Here is a 24,439-nt window from a genome sequence, read left to right on the forward strand (position 1 = left end):
GATTTTAAAGTACTTTTACTCGTTTATCAATCACTCAATGGCCTAGGACCTAAATACATAGCAGATATGTTCACTGAATATAAACCTAACAGACCACTCAGATCATTAGGATCGAGTCAGTTAGAAATACCAAGGGTTCACACAAAACAAGGGGAGTCCGCTTTTAGTTATTATGCCGCCCGCAGTCGCAATCAGCTTCCAGAAGAGATCAGATGTGATAAAACGTTAGTCACATTTAAACTCAGACTCTTAAATGCGATGTCCGAACTGATTGCACTATATTTTATGTATAATCATTTTCTATTCTTAACTGTTTTAAATTCATTTTAAACCTCTTAAATCAATGTTTAAATCATTTACAAAGTTTTTAAATTCCTTGTTTTATTTTCTTTTCTTTTATGTAAAGCACTTTGAATTACCATTGTGTATGAAATGTGCTATATAAATAAACTTAATGTTTATTAAATACAGGTTTATTCCACTAAATAAATACTTAAATTAGCTTTTAATTCAAGATTTCCTTACATCAATATTAAAACCGTGTAGACTAGTTTAGACCAGAATATGAATATTTTCAATAGGCAAAGATGGTCAAAAACTGTAAAAGACTGATTAGGCTGGTTAATGTTGCATGAAAGAAATTACCATTCAAATCGTTGACCAGTTAAATCAGTTCATCGGGGGGCCGTTTCATAAAACAAGTTTACCAAATAAGCCAGGCTTATTTTAGTTAGTCTGACTTATTTTGAACCAAATCAAGTGACAATAAATCAGACTAACAGAAACCAGCCTGGCTTATTTGGTAAACGTGTTTTATGAAACAGCCCCCTGGTCTGGTTTGTTGCATGTGTTCATACCATTATCTTGAACAGTGGCGTAATGTATCTGTACTTTACTTGAGTTTTTATATTTCTGTCAGATTTCACTTTCAGTCCATTACATTTCCTAATTAAAATGTATACTTTTACTCCGATACATTTCCCCGAAGCATATTCGTTACTTACCACAAAATAAAGTGGGGTTTTAACAGGTTTGACGAATCAGTGGTTTGGCGTCTGCAAGTTAGACTCCTAAAAACACCTTTGCTCATGTGCACACACAACCGCGGATGATTCTTTTTTCTTTTTTTTTTACTCAAGTCGAGGCTGAGGTGTACGATATACTGTATATATCATCTGCGATAATATGGTAAGCGTTGTTTTAACGATGTGCAATCTGACATTATAGAGTATATCACCAAATCACAGAGAGTGCACGCACGTGATTTATTTATTGTAGATGGCAAACATGCTTCTTTGTTTTTTTTATATTTATATAATTTAATATAATCTATATCACAGAAAGAGTGCCGTTTTTTTTCTCCAGATATCAGCATGATAACAAATGTAATCATTTTATACAAATTTAATAAAGTTGGCATTAAGTGACTTACATTTTAGACACAATATCGCCTGTTTTTGCTAAATTTTCCCAACGAAAATAGTTCCAAACAAAGATCACAGCACTGTTTTGCATCTGAGCAATGGATGGTGTTTACTTATTGAACGAATCAGCGTTTTGAACAAGTCGGTTGAATAAATGATTCAGTGATTCACTCATTAACACGCGTTGCGTTCCAAACGCAATATATCGCCCTCCGAAGGGCACTTACATTTAGGCCTACATTTAGTCATTTAGCAGACACTTTTATCCAAAGCGACTTACAAATAAGGACAATGGAAGCAATCAAAATCAACAAAAGAGCAATGATATACAAGTGCTATAACAAGTCTCAGTTAGCTTAACGCAGTACACATAGCAGGGTTTTTTTTTTTAAATAATATAATAAATAAAAAGAAAACAGATAGAATAGAAAAAGAGTAGAGCAAGCTAGTGTTAGAGGTCTTTTTTGCTTTTGTTAATTGTATAATAAATGAAAAGAAAACCGATAGAATACAAAAAGATTGGAAAGCAAGTGTTAAGGCCCGTTCACACCAAGGACGATAACTATAAAGATAACGATAAAGATATAGTTCTAAAAATCGTTCTCAATATTAAAGAATAGCAGAGTCCACACCACAACTATAACGATAAAGACAAAGAGAAACGATATCGTTGGAATCACTTTCAAAACGATTTTTCTCCAGCTGATGAACGATAAAAAACTGACAGCCAATCAGAATCCATCCTGCTGTAACGAGCTCGAGAATTTAAAGCGGCAGACGAGTGTGCGCTTAGAATAAACAGACGATATCGTTCGCTGGTGTGGACGGGGCTTTAGTTTTTTTTTTTTTAAGAATGCAGGTCTAAAAGAGACGAGCGTTTTTTTCACTTCGGAGTGAAAACAATCATGGCTGCCATATTGAAGGGTCGTTCCAAACCGAAGTGCTCAAAACTGGCCACTTCAAAGGGCCCTTCGGAAGTTGGAGCTAAACTCTGCAGGACACCGGCCCTCCAGGACCCGAGTTTGGGCACCCCTGGATTAGGGCATAGGGATGAGCCCTTCCGAATGGAGAGTCAAATGCTTTGTTCCTGAATCAACAGCCGTTTGAACGGATCTGTTGAATCTCAATGACTCACTCATTAACAGTCACTTGCTGTCACCTACTGGCGGGTTTAATTTCACATTTCAACTATTTTTTTTTTCATGTTAAAAATCATTTAAAATATCGGTATTCAACGTTTTATGTTTAAAACGAATAATTATTTATGCATGTGTAACTGCAGGTTAAATGTAAGTCGCTTTGGATAAAAGCGTCTGCTAAATGACTAAATGTAAATGTAATCGAGACACCGAAGAATCGGATTTCCCCGTTTCCCCTGCGGCTCAGGTAATAATGTTGTGAATAATGTTTTTTGCACAGACTGATCGTTTCGCTTCGTAAGACCTCAATATATCATCACGGTGTCGCTAACAATAATAATGGACCCTTAAGGCCCGTTCACACCAAGGACGATAACTATAAAGATAACGATAAAGATATAGTTCTAAAAATCGTTCTCAATATTAAAGAATAGCAAGAATCCACACCACAACTATAACGATAAAGACAAAGAGAAACGATATTGAATCACTTTCAAAACGATTTTTTTTCCAGCTGATGGAACGATAAAAAAATTGACAGCCAATCAGAATCCATCCTGCTGTAACGAGCTCGAGAATTTAAAGCGGCAGACGAGTGTGCGCTTAGAATAAACAGATGATATCGTTCGCTGGTGTGGACGCTAATATCGTTATCTTTATAGTTATCGTTCTTGGTGTGAATGGAGCTTTAGACTGATGACGTGTTTCAACGGTCATTAGCATCGTAAATCCTCCAAAGTGCATTTATAACACTATACTTTGTATTATATTACCTTTGCATCAAATTACAAAAAAACGAATTAACGCTAATTAATTTTTTACCTTTTTTGAATGTCATGAAAATTGAGTTTTTCTTTTGCTATTTAAGCAAATGAGAATGCAAAAAATATATTTGTGGTAGTCTCCCAACTATGACGACTAATGCTGCTCAGAAACCCGGAGTTAACCGGAAAAGGCCTTTAAAAAAACTTTGACATGTTGGACACTTCATGCATTCAGCTGCCACAGCTTTCCTTTTATAACGGAAAGAGAGGGGCTATCAGGCTTAATTACTGCATTAACCTCATAAAGTCCATAGACTAGACTAGTACACTACTACTAATAGTATAAGTGCATAATATTGTATACTATATCATTTGGGAGTTGGGACACACATTTTGATATTCTTCTAGTTTACCAGTAGTGGTTAATGGAATATAAGTCTGGCACATTCACAGAAAACAGCTTACTTCCAGTGAAAAGGTGAATAATGAACAGAATAAAAAGTGAAAGTGAAAAGTGACGTGTAGCTAAGAAGGGTGTCCCATATTCGGAATTTGTGCTCTGCATGATTTAGGCTAACCCATCCAAGTTTGCGCACACACACACACACACACACACCCACCACCTACAAACCTTTGGGTTACAAGTCCAACTCTCTAACCATTAGGCCACGACTAGTCATATATTGTATACATAGGCTTAAAATATGCTTGGCCAAAATTTTACGTTAATGCAAATTTAATGCAAATCTGCAAACACGTGTCCAAGATCATTTTCACTTTCAATTTCTCTCATCTTGGCAATGCATGACAAACTGCTGCCCTCCAGTGGCAGCTCATAATCTAGCAGCCACAACACTTACAAGACATGGCAATCAAATTCCCTTAAACAAAGCTTAATTTATTAATACATTTTGTTTAGAAATACATTAATACCTTGTTCACGAACCACATTCGTGCATAATCCATAGATGATGCACTACACTGGAATGTCATAGTTTTAGAGTTGTGGATCATGATGATGTGTAAAGACATCAATGTAATGGCAGCAGTTACACCAGGAATAGCTCAAATTAAACTCTGAATCACTGCGAACAACAAAAACCTTAAAAGCAATGTTTTACTGCATAGTATGACTTTCAGATTGGTATATATCCAAATTAACAAAGTTGGTCATCGTGAGAATGTTGGCAGTGTTTTGTTAATAATTCATATTCATTACCAACAAATTTAGTTTTCATTTCACAATGATCAGTATTGTAAACATGAACGTCTACAGTGAACTACTGTGCAGCTTTACAGAGCCTATAACCCATTAATGAGAAAAAGAACCTTAAGGCGGCTTAATATTTTAAAAAATAAAATAAAAGAGTCTTCCAAAGTCCATTTCTGTTGAAGCACAGATCCAAATGACCCCGTCAGGATAGAACAGGTTAAATGGTGAACTTAATATGAACCTGTGCTATATTGGAATTGACCTGCGATTGCAATAGTACAGCTCTACTGAATAAGATGAACAGTGCAATTTACCAAAGAGAAACCAAGCCAGTGCTATTTCAGTGACTGCATCTATAGAGAGAGTTATCATGATAAAAGAAAGACTCTGTGTGTCCAACATGGACGATTGCACACCAAACTGCATCATGAAAAGTGCTTATGTACAAGTAACTAACATACAGTATTATCCATATGAATTATGGGTTACATTTGGCACATTAACTGGTATGGTCACATTTACTGTTGTTTGTCGAATTTTCACCCCCAAAATCCAGTAATTTCTATCGAAATCCATGCACTCTGGAATTTCAAAGAAATTCCACACAGATTTCGCAAAGGATTCTATAGAAAGCTGCTTGGTTTGAAAGTGAAATTTCGCTAATGTGACCATACCTTTACCCTGTGAGATTTATTTGATGTTTCGGTTTAGCAGTTTACCATCCTCATTACTATATGGCACGAAAGCAGCTGGTTAAAACAACTTATGGGGTTGTTCCCATAATACTTTTTATAAAAATATAAAGTAACCCTGTAACCAAACCAACAGAAGTCAGTGATATCCAGTCCTGATCCGCTTTAAAGGGTGTGATATGCATTAGTGTTAGACCGTAGAAACAGATTTACATCTTACTGACTGCTCCTGCGATGCGAGTGTTTGTTCAGAGCGTTGTCGGTCAGTAGTAAAGCAAGCAGAGAGGCCTCTGTTGGCACAATCTTCACCTGCACCCAGATCCGCACAGGCCATGTAGGCGTCCCATACATACTCTGTCCTGGCAGATTATAAACGAGGTCTCGTTTAATACACACTATACTGGGCGATCACACAGCCTCTCGGTTAATAACAGGGCTAAATGGCACTTTCTGGAGACTGGGAGAGGTCAGGGCTTGGTGTGTGTGTGTGTGTGTGTGTGTGAGGCAGTCAGGATTTGAGATGGAGAGCTTCAAGCACCTGTCAGCATCTGGACTCTGTCTTAAATCACTGTCTGTCTGTCACAGCTCAGTCCGCGACAGGTGCGAAGAGACCTGCTGCCCAGAACTTTTAGTCATAATGGCTTGTCAATAACTGACACCCCTGAAACAGATAAGACAGCAGTTTAGTTTAGCTTTAGCTGATAAGTAGGGGCCAGCTGTTCAAAAAGCTTAACTGGATCAGAATGATCTGGATTTGGAAATCCCATGTTTTGCTATCCAGGATCAGGTAATCCATCTTATTTTTCTGCTGGTTTTTCAAAGCAAAATTGGATTGGATCACAATGATCCAGATACACACATTTTCAGATGAACAAATCTGGATTACTAGTGCTCTATAGAGCCCATAAAGGGACACGGTGATGGAAAAAAATATGAGATTTTAAAAATTGCCAATGCTTTTTTCTCTGCCTTGCATTCACACAAGAAAATGTGCGTTCGCTCACAAATAACTATTTTTGACTGGTTCTTCTCTGATGATTGTGCCAATGTAGTTTACAAACATTGATTTTAAAAAACACTAAATGAAATATAGTATTTTTGTTTGATATTGACAGTTGTTTAGGGATTATTTTATGCCACTAAAATCTCTTCTTTGCTTTACTGTAGACTACTGAAAGGCTTAAGAGGTAGGCTAATGTCTACCTGTCTAATGTCTATATAATATGTGTGTATATTACCTATTACAAATGTTGTATTTCTGGACCAGTTTTAAAGGTTTATTAAATTTTTGTTCCTGAAATCCCAATCTTACTAAAAAGTTTAGAACAACACAAACTGACAATTTGATCCAGATCAAAACCAAGATTGGATTTTGTGATCTAATCCGATTTCAGAATTCTTTTTTTTTTTCTTTTGAACAACGCATTTTCAAGACTTGATCCAAGCCAAAATCCAATCAGATTAACTTTTGAACAACTGGCCGTAGAATATGGAGGTCGTGAGAGTGAAGCAGACCTGCGTAGCTGCGTCCATTGCTCATGTTGGTGGGGATGAGACTCCATTTATCGACAGCAGGGTCGTAGTACTCCACAGAGGACAGGTTGCATGAGCCGTCGTCTCCTCCGATCACATACAGTAAACCGTTTATGGCACACACTCCTAGAGACAAACACACTTGACTCAGACCCACAGGCCTTTCCTGCTCTCCCTTATAAACAATGATTTTAAAGGTCTTGAAACACATCCAGTGTTTGGCATTCATTAGCAGGAACGCCGGAGAACTTTTTTAGAGATATAAATTTGTTTTCTTTCGCCCATATAATGCATTCAGGTCACTTTTAAGCTGGAAGAGATTTCTAAAAAAATTGTATAAATAACACACACACACACACACACACACACACACACATACATCTAGACTATTTTAAAACTATAATCATATAAAAATACATTTAATCATGCATTCAGTTTTGACCTGGATATCAACTGTAACTTTACACATGGTATTAAAATAATTTTGTAAAATAAATTTAGCCTCTTTCCTATATCTCACAGCTTTTAGGACCGATTTATTTTATTTTTTTTATAAATATGAATATGAATGTGCACACACAAACACACTATAAACAAATGAACTATATCAAATGAACAACAGCCCAAAGTGGTGTAGCGCAAAAGACCATATGTGACCCTGGAGCACAAAAGCAGTCTTAAGTCGCTGGGGTATATTTGTAGCAATAGCCAACAATACATTGTATGGGTCAAAATTATTGATTTTTCTTTTATGCCAAAAATCATTAGGATATTAAGTAAAGATCATGTTCCATGAAGATATTTTGTAAATTTCCTACTGTAAATATATTAAAACTTAATTTTTGATTAGTAATATGCATTGCTAAGAACTTTATTTGGACAACTTTAAAGGCGAATTTCTCAATATTTTGATTTTATTTTTGCACCCTCAGATTCCAGATTTTCAAATAGTTGTATCTCGGCCAAATATTGTCCTATCCTAATAGACCCTTATGACTGGTTTTGTGGTCCAGGGTCACAAATAGTCTAAATTTGAGAAAAAAATAAAATAACTAAATAAATAAAACGTCCATTCTGCTGGCACCTACTGATCAACCACTGCAGCATTAAAATTGTATAATGTTTTTCATTACAAAAGTGACAGTTTATGCATGTAAAATCAATATATTTAGTTTGAAAACATTCTAGAGTAATATTTATGTTTTTGGTGTTATTTTGTTAGAAAATGAATAGGTTTCATAAATTTAGATTGTTTTAAGCATTCATGAGAATGTAAGGAATTTAATTAAATAAACCATTGATTTTATACTGCTAATTCTAAGATAAGTTCATATAACAATATATAAAATGTAAAACCTTCATGAATATTTATAAAAAAAAAAAAAAAATCTTGCACCACACTGCTTTTGCTATGGTTCATTTGTAGTTTTAAATTTTTTAAATAATCAAAATTTTTTAATTAATAAAAAAAAAGCAGCATACAAAACTTTGAAATGTTTCACATTCACTTTTAATGTTTAACGGTTTTAAGCTTCTGTTTCCCAGGGTCAAAACTGACCCAGAATAGTCTGCCGTTTTTTATGCATTATGAAATTAGATTACAGTGGAAAATCTTGTCTTCAATTATTTGTGCCTCTAAAATGTTCAACTGTCTCTCCTCTGGTTACTCACCTGCGTTCCTTCGGCACATGTTCATGTCACACACCTGTCTCCAGGCATTAGTGGCAGGATCATAGACCTCCACACTCTTTCTCACCAGAGGACCATCATGTCCTCCTGCAGCATACAGCTGTCCACTGAGCACTCCGACACCTGTACAAACACACAATCCATGGAGACCTCAACTGTAAGACTCAACAGAAATGAGCCCAAAGTATATTCAAGTCATGTCCAAAAAGGAACAAACCAGCTCCACTGCGTCTAGTGCTCATGTCCGCCACATAGCACCACTTATTACTGACTGGGTTATACTCCTCTACAGTACTCAAACACTGCCGGGACGCTCCGTCATAACCTCCAACAGCATAAAGCTTTCCTGTACAGGCATCAGACAAGCTATGTGAAATCACTACACAATCTACATGAATCATCACAGCTGCACAGTTTAAATGCGTTACAACAACAACCAAAAGGTAAAATGTTGTGAAATGTTCTTTGCAAATTCACTAAATGCCACCTAAAGCATTTTATTATTGCATGTCTAATTTCATTAACATGTTTGCACTTGAATCTCAATATAGTGAGCAGAGTGATCAACACACATGAACTCAAAATGCTCACCGTCGACCACGCCCACCCCAACACTGCTGCGCCTGGTGTTCATGGGAGCCACAAACATCCACTCATTAGCCTTGGGGCTGTACGCCTCCACTGACGACAGACCTACAGAGACAGACATTCATCAGCCATTCAAAACATGCGTCAAACAGGGCTAATGATCAGGCTGCTTGTGCTAAAACCAGGCAGCGTCATCTGTAAACATATAAAAAAATCATACACTACACTACTGTTCAAGAGTTTGGGGCTGGTGCGATTTTTTTTATTTATATATTTTTTTTTTAATTTTTGAAAGAAGTCTCTTGTTCACCAAGACTGCATACAAATATTACAGATTACAAATATTCAGAAATTCAATTTCTATTTTTCACACTTTTCTATTTTCATATATTTAAAGTGTAACGTATTCCTGTGATCAAAGCTGAATTTTCAGCATCATTACTCCAGTAGTGATCAACACACATGAACTCAAAATGCTCACCGTCGACCACGCCCACCCCAACACTGCTGCGCCTGGTGTTCATGGGAGCCACAAACATCCACTCATTAGCCTTGGGGCTGTACGCCTCCACTGACGACAGACCTACAGAGACAGACATTCATCAGCCATTCAAAACATGCGTCAAACAGGGCTAATGATGAGGCTGCTTGTGCTAAAACCAGGCAGCGTCATCTGTAAACATATAAAAAATCATACACTACACTACTGTTCAAGAGTTTGGGGCTGGTGCGATTTTTTTTATTTATATTTTTTTTTTTTAATTTTTGAAAGAAGTCTCTTGTTCACCAAGACTGCATACAAATATTACAGATTACAAATATTCAGAAATTCAATTTCTATTTTTCACACTTTTCTATTTTCATATATTTAAAGTGTAACGTATTCCTGTGATCAAAGCTGAATTTTCAGCATCATTACTCCAGTTTGCTGCCCAAGAAATATTTCAGATTATTATCAATGATGAAAACAGTTGAGCTGCTTGATATTTTTGTGTAAAAAGTGATACATTTTTGCCAGGAGTCTTTGATGAATAGAAAGTTCAAAAGAACAGCATTTATTCAAAACAGAAAACTTTAGTGACATTATAAATATTAGGGGTGACCCCGAATAGTCGAAGATTCGATGCTTCGATAGGAGGAGCCTGATTCGACTACCAATCTCACAGTCGAATATTTGCAGAGCTGTTATGATCATGCCATTTTGGCTATATGGGGGTGCTCAGTGTCTACATAGAACTACTGGTTTTCTCCCAAAGTTAATATACAGCCTATTGAGATAATGCTGTAAATAATAATCTGAAAAGAAAGAAGCTTTAAATAAATATTTTAACGTGCGTGAATAAATCCAACCACCCCTATAGATTTAAGTTTCACTTTCCATAATCCGTGTCTGACAGAGGAGCATCTTGGCGGCAGGGATTTAAAACTTAAACAAGACTCAAATTGACACAGGCAGAGTGAAAGACTGGATTTTTTTCGATCAGGTAGGGTACAAGCGATTTCAAAACATTTCAGCATTTATATATATATATCGTGTATATATTATTTATCTCGTATAAGATGCATTTGGTTGAGTTGCGCTGCAGTAAAGCGCTTCATTGTAGTTCTACGGTGATTATCTCTTCAGTGCGCAGCGCGAGCAGGACAAACAGCAATGCCTTATATTAATAACTATGACTGGGATTGTCATATACATAACATTATAATGAGAACACTATTATAAAAAAACGCTGTGAATTTTTAGAGTTTAGTTGCCGTGTTTCTGCACGTTGTTACGTGAAGAACGCGTCCACAAAAGGAGTTAATTCAGAGCAGACACATTCATGCATTCGGGGCATTTTGTGCAGATAGCCTATAAGTCGTAATATTAACGTTATGTTGTATAAATAACGAAGCGTATTCTATATGAGATAAATGATGAGTTAAATCCCATTGATTAAAAACCTGCTGCTTCATTCTACTGGTCATCTTCAGCGCGCACAGCTCAAAACAAAAATGCAGAACATTAATAACTACTGTCATATAGGCCTACATAACGTTATAATGAGAGCATTATTATAAAAAATGTTGTGAATTCTTAGGGGTTCGCTGATGTTTAATGTTAACTACTGTTACGATTCGTTATGTTTGTATATTAATTTGTTTGTGTTTCCCACTAGATCTTGATTGGTCTCCCTTTCTGTCACTCATTATGGGTTCCGCTGTCTCCATTGACGCCTCCCCGCCGAAGTATAAAAGGCGATGTCGCATCTGTTTTCAAGAGGGCTGGGCTGGGCTGTGTTTGTGCGCCTCTTTGAAATGTTTGTAGCCTGAAGTATGCTTGCTTTGTTACCCTCTATGTTGTTTATTTGTCTTATTCTTTGTTTTACCCCTTGTATTTAATTTTGTTATTCGATCTGAGCGTGGAGTGTGTCCGTGCTCTTTGCTCACCTGTTGAGAAGAGAGCAGGATAAGATGTCACGTGACATACATCGCGCTTCACGTGGTTTATTTTGATGTATTAGTTCATTAGTTTAGGAGTGTTGCCACCCGCTGTAAGTTTTGGTTTGAGTAGTAGAGTAGTTAAGTTAGGGCGTGCGAGTAGCACGCTGAAGATGTTGTTTTGATTTTTATTTTGATTATTCTAGGTTAGATTTAAATTCTTTAGTTAGAAGAATTCTGTTTTAATTTGTTTCTTTGATTTGGCAACACTCGCGCTCTCTTCATTACTTCATTTGGTGAGTTTGTAAATCTCTTTTTCTTTTTGTTTATTGTTAATTGTAAATATATATACTTTTTTTCCTTTTGGACCAATTTAAAGCCCATTTCTTGGTGTATTGGTTGGGGTTGAAATTAATAAATGTCTTTTTCTCTGTTTGAACTTGTAGTGTTCTCCTCTTCACGACTTGCCCACCGTTTGATATGCATTATTAAAATATATACCAAATTTTATTATAGAGTTTTATGAATGTTACATTCCTTTAATGTCCCTAGACAAATCAAATAAGTTTTGGGTCGTAACACTACCTTTTAATCAAAACATTATTTTTGTATCTGCGAGGCATCCGTTACACATTTTCCCTGTGTGTTAACGTCAGTAATTATGGCTGTTGAATGTCTGACTTGACTCTTGTTAATGTATTTTGCCCCCCGCCCCCAAACATATGATTCGACTATCAGTCGACTATCGGCAAGATTCGAAAATTCCGATTCGACTATGAAAATCCTTAGTCGGGGACAACCCCTAATAAATATCTGAGTCTATATGAATATATGTCACCAGAGTTGAGTAGATTACTTACAAATTGTAGTCTGTTACTAATTATAGATTACATGATGAAAACTGTAATTAGTAACGTATTCTAAGTTACTCATTTTAGGGAATGTAATCGGACTACTTTTAGATTACTTTTTTTTTTTGTCAAACTTGTTTTAAACTTACCATTAACTATAGCATATTGATATTAAAAAGCAAAGAGAAAGAAAATATATGCAGCTTTTTGATATCAACAAAAATTGATTTGATATCAATAAAATGCATTAAACAATACATTACACCAGGGTTTCCCAAACTGGACTTAATATAAGAATGAACAGTTACTGAAGGTCACTGGGTATGATGACAACAGTGTTTAACAGCTTGCATAATTATTTGTTTCATACATGGTCTAATTGCTTGAGAGATGCTTTTTTTCACCCGAATTCAGAACCATGGTTTGCTAATTTATTTACGCAACATTTGTGAAAGCTAAATGGTATGATACAGTGGAATTTTTAGAAAGGAAAATTAAAAGAGAAAAAAATATAATTCGGGAGAATCAAAAGTGATTAATATTTTACTAATCATGTAATTTTGTAATCAATAAAAATTTAACTGTAATCTGATTATGAGCATTTTAAAATGTAATGTAATCTAATTACAAGTACTTCATTTTTGGAATCTGATTACATAATCCAGATTACATGTAATCCGTTACTACCCAGCACTGTCTGTCACTTTTGATTAATGCACCTTTGCTGAAGAAAAGTATTAATTTCTTTCAAAATAAATCTTACTGATCCCAAACTTTACTGTATGAATGCATCCTGACAGACATTAATTTTTCAAAGGTTTACCTGTACTCCCGTCAAAGCCCCCGACAGCGTACAGCAGGTCCCCCAGTACAGCTGCTCCTAAAGTGCTACGGCGCTCTTGCATGCTGGGAACAGAGCTCCACTGGTCCTTCAGCCCATCATACACATCCACCGTCCGCACACGCAGGGAGCCGTTAAATCCCCCCACCGCATACACCTTACCGGCCATGTACACCACACCTACATGACACGCACAGAGAGCGTAAGACCAAGAGAAAAACACACATCTAGAGATGAGGGACAGAACAGAGAACAACCTGCTCGACAGCGTCTGGAGGGTAAGTCGGCCACCTGGTACCAGCGGTCCTCTTGAAAATCATAGCACTCCACGCTGCGGATGGCTTTAGGTGCCTGACCCCCTACAACCATCATCACCTGTCAGATTCACAACGAAAATCAATTCTTCCGAGAGCCAATAGAGTCAATAAATTCATCCAGGTCTTCAGACTGTGACTAAGATGGTAGAAAAATGCAGTCATAGTTTATAAGGTAGTCAGTTTATTGATGACATATTGCTCATTTATGAAGTGGACGCTTGCGTGTCAGGCTTCAACACACTGAATTCAACACGTTGACTTCTGTGAGGAAACAGCTGATCACTTTAATAGCCTGATTGTTAATCTTGAAAGATTTAAAGGGATAGTTCACCCAAAAATGAAAATTCTGTCATTAATTACTCACCCTCATGTTGTTCCAAACCAAATGTGAGAGCTCTCAGACCCTGCATAGACAGCAGCGCAACTGTAATGTTCCCAGGTCCAGAAACGTAGTAAAGACATCAGTAAAACAGTCCATGTGACATCAGTGGCTCAACTTCAGTTTTGCGAAGCTACGAGAATACTTTTTGAGCGCAAAGAAAAAAAAAATTTTTTTTTTTCAATAATTCTTCTCCCCCGAGTTACGTCTTCCACCATTTTAGAGAGTATCACAATGCATACGCACGCTTTCCCCCAAGCGTAAACAATGCTGATTACTCAGATTACGTTCATGCACGTGCTTGGGTACTCTCCAAAATTGCGGAAGATGATACTCGGGGGAGAAGAACTGTTAAATAAATTGTTTGTTTTTTTTCTTTGCGCTCAACAAGTATTCTCGTAGCTTTGCAAAACTGAAGTTGAACCACTGATGTCACATGGACTGTTTTACCGTTGACCTGGGAACATTTCAGTTGCGTTGCTGTCTATGCAGGGTCTGAGAGCTCTCACATTTCATCAAAAATATCTTAATTTGTGTTCTGAAGACGAACGAAGGTCTTACGGGTTTGGAACGACACGAGGGTGAGTAATTAACGACAGAATTTTCATTTTGGGAACTAACCCTTTAAGCCCATCTGCTATTTTTGTTCAGACTAAAGCGAAAATCGCCCCTTACTTTTACACAGAAATCATGCAGTTGTAAATGTGAACCAGTGGGTCGACAAGAAGCTAATGCATTATAAAAATATAAAAAATTCATACACCAAGATATATTTGTATGTTACTAAAGTAATATAGTTGTTTGATAATAATTGTCTAATTTAATATAATAATTGATACTTTTGACTCAATCCTTTTATTAAAAATGGTTTAAAGGCTGAAATGTGAAGTTTATCATTTTATAAAACTGTTTTTGTGAAAACCTGTATCTGAACTGTAAATCATGCTTTTTACAGTCACTTTACGGTTGAATATATGATGCCATAGACATTGCGCCACCCACTCATATGGTATTAAATTTATTTGTGCAGATCTTAAAAAGGTCTTTAAAAAGTCTCAAATTTTACTGCAGATACCCTGACCAATCAACCCCCATCCCCCCTCCACTTAGATCTCCCGGATTTTGGTACCCAAATGTTGACAGGTATGATATAGCATGTTGCACTTTTTTCCCCATTCATAGTAATACAGAAAAACAATCTTGGAATATAACCTTCTACAATGCGAATAAATCACTCGCATATGTGACTAAATTTCCATGCTAGGCGACCAAATAATGTCTATTGTTAGCCATTGGATAATAAATTGTTAGATTTCACTCGCCAGGCTAACTATAAGTTTAACACCGATATTTCACTTTACTTTACTCATTTTAAACACTGCGCACTTGAGAGTTTCGCTCTCCGTCTTTAAAGCGCACTATTTCAGTTCATCTCAATGGATGTATTTGACGTACTGTAAACTCTAGTGTGAGCCGTCGCTTAGCTGAGAGCGCTCCGTGTTTCTCTCACACATGCAAAGAGAGGGAGAGCAAGACAGTCTTACCATGTAAAATTTATGCGCTACATGTAAATTATATTCTTTAGTTTAGTTTAGTTTAGTTTAGTTTTATTTCAAGTTTGACATGACAGGATATTGCGGCACAAAACCCTGAAATGTGTCAAACATACACATACGCCAAAACAATCATTACTTAGTATAAAACAAATAAAAGATAACTGATACACAAGCATAATAAATAAAAAAAATTGGTACTATTCTTTGGTAGTAGGCGGAACTAATGCGCAAACCGCAATCTCATTGGCTGGCGCTCACCTATTACCGTCACTGTTTTGATTTCAGCAAATCAGTTCAAGCGAATGCAGACAATGTGATTAATATTCTTTAACCCAGCAGCTCATCAGATCTTAGTGCATTTTATATTGTTATTAGTAGCAGTAGAATTAGTAGTAGTAGTATTATATTTTTAGTATTATTGTTATTTTTTTTTACAGAAACACTAAATGACCAACAATGTCTCAAGCACCACACCACCAGTCCTAAGTTCTGTTAAAATGACAAATATGCATTCATACATTTTCATTCATACATGGTTACAAGTTTTAGTTCTAATTACTTAAGTTCTATCGTAAAAAGTGAAAGTGAAAGTGAAGTGACGTGGCCAAGTATGGTGACCCATACTAGGAATTAGTGCTCTGCATTTATCCCATCCTAAGTGCACACACACAGCAGTGAACACACACCCGGAGCAGTGGGCAGCCATTTATGCTGCGGCGCCCGGGGAGCAGTTGGGGGTTCGGTGCTTTGCTCAAGGGCACCTCAGTCGTGGTATTGAAAGTGGGAGAGAGTGCTGTACATTCACTCCCCCCACCTACAATCCCTGCCGGTACGAGACTCGAACCCGCAACCTTTGGGTTACGAGTCCGACTCTCTAACCATTAGGCCACGACTTCCCCCAGCCGTGGGGGATTTAACAATCAACAGTTAAAACAGTTAAAACAATGATTTAACAATCATGCAAAAAATGCATGATTGTTAAATGTCAATCAATTAAAAGCTACATTCAGATCATATCACACATGAATGTATCTTGAATGAAGATAAGCTGATTTGGTGGAATCATATACATACATATACTGTACATATATATATATATATATATATATATATATTAGACTGGTGAGTAAACTAAAAAATTTACTAGCCAATGGCGATTTTATTGTTAAGGTGTGCATAGATGGTTTTATGCAGTATTTAACAGTACAACCTCAAGCTTGCATGTGAGTTGGCAGTTTGAATCAGACGTACAGTAGTGAATCATTCAGAAAACTAGTGATAATAAAGAACTAGTAAGTACATCCAAACGTGACTGGTACTGTAAGTTTGAAGCGATTATATTAATACCTTCGGCAAACTGACTGGTGTGCGTGGTCTGGTTCTGTCAGTCTTTATAAGGTGCCGCTGGTCTGCAGGTAAAAGGTGGTACTTCATCGCCTCAATGAGAAAGTCCTTACAAGTGTTGTTGTTTTTTATTAAGGGGTCCTCCTCTACAATCTGTACAAATACACATTTAAATCTTAAAAATAATGCTTGAATAAAACCACAAATGCAATCACAACAAATACAGAGAACTCACTAGGGATGTAACGACTCACTCAACTCACAATGCGATGCGATTCATGATACTGATTTTAAGATTCGATTTTCCCAAAAACATTTTTTACAAAATTTTATTTAAGACAAATTATATATGAAAAGGTGTCGTTTTATTATTTCTCAGACAAAATGCTGCAAATTTTTTTGTGAAACTGACTGTCAAATAACAAAACCAAACAAATCCCAAATCAAATAAATAAATAATACAAATAAAATAAATCTCTTTATGTAAACAAAGGCTTTGTCTGTGCTCTTTTCATTTAAAATTAGAGGCAACCACTGCATTTTAATCACAATCCAAATAAAGATACTGCATACTTGCAGCACAAGCTGTTTTTGATTTAAATTACATTATATTATTTCGAAATTTGAAGCAACAGAATGGTCTAGCTTTAGCTTTATGAATTATATACATTATATACTTTAGCTTTATGAATTATATAGCTTTATGAATTTTATACTACCAAAACAAAAACAGCAGACGGGCTGCATGAGAACGCAGATTCACTCTCTGACAGCAGGTGGCGCTTATGGAACAGCAGCGATATAGTGTTTTCTTGGTTACCGCTGTAAACAAAGCAGCTCAGCTTATAAACACTGCTTTAATATGCATTATGCAGAGGCAAGATGAAAAGAAAATACCATCTAAACTTTTCTGAAGACAGTCAGTTCCCCTCAGAGATACATTCATATAAACCCTCACTCCCAAATGTATCGCGATTCATTTAACATTTCAACTGACTTGAATTGTCACATATCTTTATCAATTTTTCAACCGGCTCGGGGTGCATCGTTACAGCCCTTGAACTTGTTATTAGGGATGTAACGATTCACTCGAGTCACGATTCGCGATTTTTTTTTTACAAAATGAGATTTAAGAAAAATTATAAATTAAATGTGTCCTTTTATTATTGCTTGGACAAAATGCTGCACGTTTCTTTGAAATATAACACTATAATAATATAGCACTTGCATATTATTGCTCTTTTGTTGATTTTGATTGCTTCTATTGTAATCATTTGTAAGTCACTTTGGATAAAAGCATCTGCTAAATAACAAAATTTAAATATAAATGTAAATAACAAAACTAAATAGACATTTTAAAACAAGCCCCAAATCAAATAAATAACACAAATAAAAGAAATCTCTTCACATAAACAAAATAATGCTTTGTCTGTGCTCTTTCCATTTAAAATTAGAGGCAGGCAACCACTGCATTTTAATCATCATCCAAACAAAGATGCTGCATACATGCAACATGAACAGTTTTTAATCTAAATTAGATTGTATAATTTCGAAATCTGAAGCAAAAACAGAATGATTTGTTTTGTGAAACTATCTGCATGAAACAGAAACAGCTGACGAGCTGAACGAGACGCAGATTCACTCTCTGCCAGCAGGTGGCGCTTAAAGCGTTTCCTTGGTTTCCGCTGTAAACAAAGCAGCTCTGCACAGTGCACTTATGAACTATAATGCATTATACAGAGGCAAGAGGAAAAGAAAAAATACCACCGAAAGACAGTAAGTTCCCCTCAAACATACATTCATATAAACTCCTACCCCTAATCTAATTCGCGATTTGTTTAGCATCTCAACCGATTTAAATCGTCACATATTTGAATCGTTTTTCAACTGGCTCGCGGTTAATCGTTACATCCCTACTTGTTATGAAACTGAGCCCAGTCTTACCTGAACCAGGTAATCTCTGGATAGCAGAGGCAGTCGAACATGTTCCATGAGCTTAGGCATGTGCTCCAGACGGGCCTCTTTATCGTGCTTTATCCAGGTGATCATGGCCTCAAACACCTGGGGGTGTAACAGACGAGAACAAAGTCTGTTGTTTGTTGCTCTGCATATTGTATGAATAAAGCGCAGCCACAGGAGAACAGGCCGCCATCCTCCAATGCCTGTGTCGCTGCTCAGATGACACTGAAGCATCTGACAGACGACAGCTGCCATCAAGTGGGTGTGTGAGCGCAGACTGGTGACACAAGTTACTCGTAAGCAGAGAGCAGCTAATGCAGGGTGACTGACAGATGGCTCGTCGTCTCCTTCAGCATCACACCAGCATATACATGTAAAAACCAACCATTAACCGTCAGCTGTCTACAAATCACAGAAGGCTGAGCTAAAAACAGGCTCTGTGATGTGATGGATGAGGAAGAAACCGAGAATCACAATAGAATAGACACAACTGGGACAATAAACTTGGTAGTGTTACCTTCTCTTCAGTGGACACGGTGAGTTTGTCACTGGAGATCAGACTGCACACCTGCTGCAAGGACAGGGCCATGAACTCCTCACCCACCATGACGTCTGTAAAGTGCTGCTCTGCTTGAAACAAGTGAACTTGCTCAAAAAAATGTTTCTTGGCCTAAAAATACATATTGGTGGGTTGCTTAATCGACTAGCTCTTTCCCATCCCACAATGACTCAAGCAAGAAGAGAGCTCACCAGCATAAACGTGGGCCTGGCTGAGCAGTCCTGTGCAGGCGTGAAGGTCAGCAAACGCTCGGATGCCCAGGCAGTTGGTGGGATGAAGCTGCGTCTGCAGGAAGTCACAGCAAACCTGTCGAACATCCATCAACTGCAGCAGGCTGGCAGCTGGGAGCAACACCTGGACACAGCAGGAGTAATACAAAGAGATGAAAACACATCACACACACACACTATACATGAGGTAACCAGGCAGGCAGCCTGCAGACCGGATTCATGATGACTAACCAGTATAGGTTATGTAATGATGACTAGTTTTTTTTTTTATTATTAATATAGCAAAAGAATTGTGCATTATCTGAAACAATATAATACATATACATACACTACCATGCAAAAAGATCTTTTAATGTTTTTGAAAGAAGTCTCTTATGCTAACCAAGAATGATTTTTTTTTTTATTAAAAATACAGTAAAAACAGTCATATTGTGAAATATTACAATTTAAATTAACTTCTTTCTATTTTAATATATTTACATTTTATTTTTTATATTTTATATATTATTTTTAATATACAGTGGTTATAGAAAATAATCACACTTTGTTGCTTTGCAGCCTCAAATGAAGACGGACACAGTTTTTGTTTTATTAAGCTGTATATTGCAAAGTCTAGATGTGCAACGTTAGTAGAGACAAATCCCAACAGACTAAAGGCTGTAATTAAAGCAAAAGGTGGTTCAACAAAATACTGACACAAGGGGGTGATCCTTTTTCCAACTCAGTGATTCTGGTTTTAAAAAAATCAAATGTTGGTGTTATATCTTTCACTTGGATGTTATAAGTTGCACTGAGTAAATACAGCTGCATAAAACAAAAACTGTGTCCGTCTTCATTTTAGGCTGCAAAACAACAAAATGTGATTATTTTAAAGGGGGCTGATTCTTTTCTATACCCATTGTATATGTAATTGATTGCTGTGATCAAAGCTGAATTTTCAGCATCATTACTCCAGTCTTCAGTGTCACATGCAGGGTTGCAAAGGGTTGGAAAATTTCCGGTAAGTTTCCGGAAACTTTCCAAAAATCCCTGGAAGATTACAAAAAATCCTGGAATTTTTCTGAAATTTACTGGAAAATGTCCACCTTTTTGCAACCCTGAAATCATTCTAATATGCTGATTTGCTGCTCAAAAAACATTTCTGATTATTATCAGTGTTGAAAACAGCTGTGCTGCTGAACATTTCTGTGGAAATCATGACACATTTTTTAAGGATTCTTAGATTATAGGTTCAAAAGATCAGCATTTATTTGAAATAGAAATCTTTTGTAACATAAATTTCCATACTGTCACTTGATCAATTTAATGCATTCTTGCGGAATAAAAATATACATTTCTTTAAACGGGTCCTATTATGCTTTTTCACTTTTTAAATTTTAGTCAGTGTGTATGTTTGAGCATAAAAAAGATCTAGAAAGTTACAAATCTGAAAGTCCACTCCAAAGGGAGATATTTCGTTAAAAAAAATCCCTTTTCAAGAACTACAACCAACGGCTCGTTTGGACTACAGGGTTGGTTTCCGGGCGTTGTGATATCACAAAGCGGCTCATTAGAATATCATTAAAAATAATTCCCGCCTACAGAAATTGGAATGGTTGGGGTGTGGGGAGGGGCGAGGTTGTGGTTAGAACGCTTGGTTGAGTGAGTGCATCAGACGAAGCTAGTCATTAGACAGATTTGAAACAGTACATTACCTGAACATTATCCTCAGACACTTCAATCTCAGCGGTGTAAATATAATCCACCAGCTTCAAGAGCGTCTGTCCATCAACATCCCTGATCTCCACATGGTGAGCCTTGCTTTCACTCATGTCACCTGGACTCATCAAGCACAACACGAACTCTTAATCAAAGATCTTAATAAGGCTTAAAAAAGGAAGAATGAACATCATGTTTATTTATGCAGAAACAGTTTATTTATATATAATATTACTCATGCTGCTACAAATACCTTGCAAATAATTAGATGGTCAATCTTCACCAAAGTGATAGTTCACCCAAAATCAAAATTCTGTCATTTACTTGCCCTCATGTTGTTCCAAACTTGCTGTACTTTCTTTCTTCTGTGAAACATAGAAGATATTTTGATAATCGCAGTATTTTTGTTCGTGCCAGTGGGCACCAAAACGGTTTGGTGCCCAAAGCATTCTTCAAAATATCTTCTTTTGTGTTTTCCAGCTTGGAACGACACAACGGTGAGTAAATGATGACAGAATTTTCATTTTTTAATTTAGAAATCATAATCGCAGATCTAAACTAAGTGTTGAAGAACATCAGAATGTCGTGAGGAACATGTGGCTCACATCAGTGTGAGAAAAGCATTAGGTTGTGATGTAGTACCTGTGAACATGGCGCAGAAGTAAGGACTGCAGGACGCTAAAACTACTCTGTGTGCCGGTACCTCCACTTCACCCGCCACCAGCAGAACGTCACAAAGCATCCTCCGACTGTGATTAGGAAGAAAATAAAAGAAAACTAAGGATCTAGACGAGGACTGCTTTTCCCAAACGTATCGTATGCCCACAGAGATCGTAGAAGCCATTGGCGCCAACTAAGTGTTGAAGAACATCAGAGTGTCGTGAGGAACATGTGGCTCACATCAGTGTGAGAAAAGCATTAGGTTGTGATGTAATACCTGTGAACATGGCGCAGAAGTAAGGACTGCAGGACGCTAAAACTACTCTGTGTGCCGGTACCTCCACTTCTCCCGCCACCAGCAGAACGTCACAAAGCATCCTCCGACTGTGATTAGGAAGAAAATAAAAGAAAACTAAGGATCTAGACGAGGACTGCTTTTCCCAAACGTATCGTATGCCCACAGAGATCGTAGAAGCCATTGGCGCCAACAGTCTCTACGATGCTTTTGGGAAATGTAGGCCAGAAATATCTTATGGACATGCAGCCTACACTAACACAACTGATAATTTACTTCAGGTCAAGTCAGATTTACTTTTCACAATACACGTTGCAGAAAATAATGATTTTAATGTTCATAATATCTTAATGTCTCCATGCCTTACACATTAAATCAAACAGCTGAGAAAATATTGATATACTACTCTACTTTATGGAATATGTGCGTAAAAAGTCCATAAATTGGTATTCCCATTCTATACAATGTATCTATACATTGCATCTAATTTGCATATTAATGTGTTCTTGGTGCAAACCATAATGAAAAAATAAGTGTAATAATGGGAGTAATAACTTGGCATCATTTTCATAATATCATCTCATATTTCATAGGAATATTTATCAATAATTTCGTTCCCTATTGACTTCTTGTGTTTCCCCAAAATGCCTGATTAACATGATGTTTGTCCTGGTGTCCTCTACAGAAAACATTTCGCAACAAAACGTCATATTCCGATTCGAAACCCCATAACATTTTTCTGAGATGTTTTATTTACGACAAACAATTTGAAAATTAGCCAGATTGAAATGATAATTACAGAACGTTATCATATTTCCCTAAGAGTGCTACATTTGATCATTCTGTCAATATCAGTCATATTTAAAGACCAAGGAGAAAGTGTGTTTATTACGGTATAATCAAACCTCCAAACATTTGATATCTCTAAAAAGCCCTGAATGTGCTCTGTGCAGGACATCCAGACTTAAAACTGTGTGAAATTCACTAAAATATAATGTCCTCTACAGAGGACAAAATTCTATGCCTGGGTCCCGAAACATATCACCCTATATGAGTAACGTTATACTGTATGCATGCGGATAAAGTTGGATATACTTACATATCCAACTTTACATAAAGAACTGGGTGATATTGTTACATTCTGCAATAATGTTTTTTTTTTTCAAAATGGCAACTAGTTGAATTTTTTGTATATTATTATTAAAAACCCATTCCATATCAGTTTACCTCGAAATGTTAGGGGGGTCGTGTCCCCATCAGTGCCTATAGAGGCTACCTGAATAACAAGGTGAAGTTGCTGAATAAGTTGCATTAGTTTACCAACCTTCTCAAGTCATTCATGAGCCGAAAGGCTTTCCTCATGTGTGTGTGACTGAAGGTGTGCAGCCCTGGGTCTTTGGCATCTTCCTGTGAATCCAAACTAGGCAGAGGACAAGGGACTCCAAATCTAATGAATGAATCACAAAGATCTTTGCAACTAACATGTTTAATAACCAGAACTGCGTTTAATTACTTACGTGTTTAATTATCTACCACAATAAATCCGTTTGTCATCACAAACTAACTTCTATTAGCTTTCCATGACCGCTCTTCTGCAGTTTTGATGATAAAGTCAGTTTACGGACCACCACATGATTAGCACGGCATTATTTTGAATGCCTGGTGAACTACTGGCTTGTTGGTACAGCAGTCGTTCACACGTTTATGAAGGTGTCTACTCTCAATTTTATATATAACACTTAAATGTGAAGTATAATGTTAAAATACAGAGCGGATACACAACAGACCGCTAGCAATTTAGCCGCTAACGTTACTAATAGCAATTCAGAATGCGTTCTCTAGTTTGTTTTACGGTTCAAATAACAGCTTTATCCATTACTAGTCACGTCGGTTTCCTTAAGAAATAGTTAGTTAACTGCATCTTTCTTTTCCCTTGCAGCACGTACTTACCCGTCACAGTCCATGTTTGAGCAGTGTCGCGCCAGGCAGTTGGCTAGTTAGCTTGCTACATCATTTTCGGCATGTTTTGTAAATCTCAGGTACTCGGTTTATTGACGTTTGCGTTCGTTTAAAGCCTCAAGTCGAGTGCTGAACGTTCTCATCGGGGTGTTTCGTGCTCAGTGCGGTCTCTCGTGAGATGGCCGGGGTTGTTTACCGGAGTGGTTAGCAGCTCGCAGTTATCGCTGGGCTCACCGACTTTTACACCCGAAAACGTCGTAACGGTCCTCCATCATCATCATCATCATCGCGTCGCCGGGCAACAGTGACACAATCGTTCCACGATCTC

At 37.0% G+C, this 24,439-nt stretch overlaps 1 protein-coding gene across 3 annotated transcripts; it reads right to left on the reverse strand.

The window, feature by feature from the left end:
• Positions 1-4,209: 4,209 nt before the first annotated feature.
• LOC107677728 (kelch-like protein 3) lies at positions 4,210-24,428 on the reverse strand. Of its 3 annotated transcripts, XR_001632878.1 has the most exons (16): positions 24,103-24,426; positions 23,477-23,599; positions 21,840-21,946; positions 21,194-21,315; positions 19,461-19,623; positions 19,228-19,337; positions 18,696-18,812; positions 16,755-16,904; positions 13,413-13,530; positions 13,138-13,335; positions 9,524-9,625; positions 8,672-8,800; positions 8,437-8,577; positions 6,748-6,891; positions 5,771-5,893; positions 4,210-5,591 (listed from the first exon to the last, which is right to left on the reverse strand). XR_001632878.1 is itself a non-coding variant. In XM_016472749.1 (15 exons), exons 1-15 carry the CDS (start codon positions 24,114-24,116, stop codon positions 5,865-5,867), a joined length of 1,767 nt encoding a protein of 588 aa, XP_016328235.1. In that variant the 5' UTR covers positions 24,117-24,428; the 3' UTR covers positions 4,210-5,864. The 3 variants fall into 3 exon arrangements, 2 of the variants coding, with proteins under 2 accessions (XP_016328235.1, XP_016328234.1); XM_016472749.1 differs by lacking the exon at positions 21,840-21,946 and adding an exon at positions 22,135-22,241 and having other exon boundaries at positions 4,210-5,893; positions 24,103-24,428; XM_016472748.1 differs by having other exon boundaries at positions 4,210-5,893.
• Between the last annotated feature and the right edge of the window lie 11 nt (positions 24,429-24,439).

Source organism: Sinocyclocheilus anshuiensis, unplaced genomic scaffold (assembly GCF_001515605.1).
Source record: "Sinocyclocheilus anshuiensis isolate Anshui unplaced genomic scaffold, SAMN03320099.WGS_v1.1 scaffold969, whole genome shotgun sequence".
NCBI lineage: Eukaryota > Metazoa > Chordata > Actinopteri > Cypriniformes > Cyprinidae > Sinocyclocheilus > Sinocyclocheilus anshuiensis.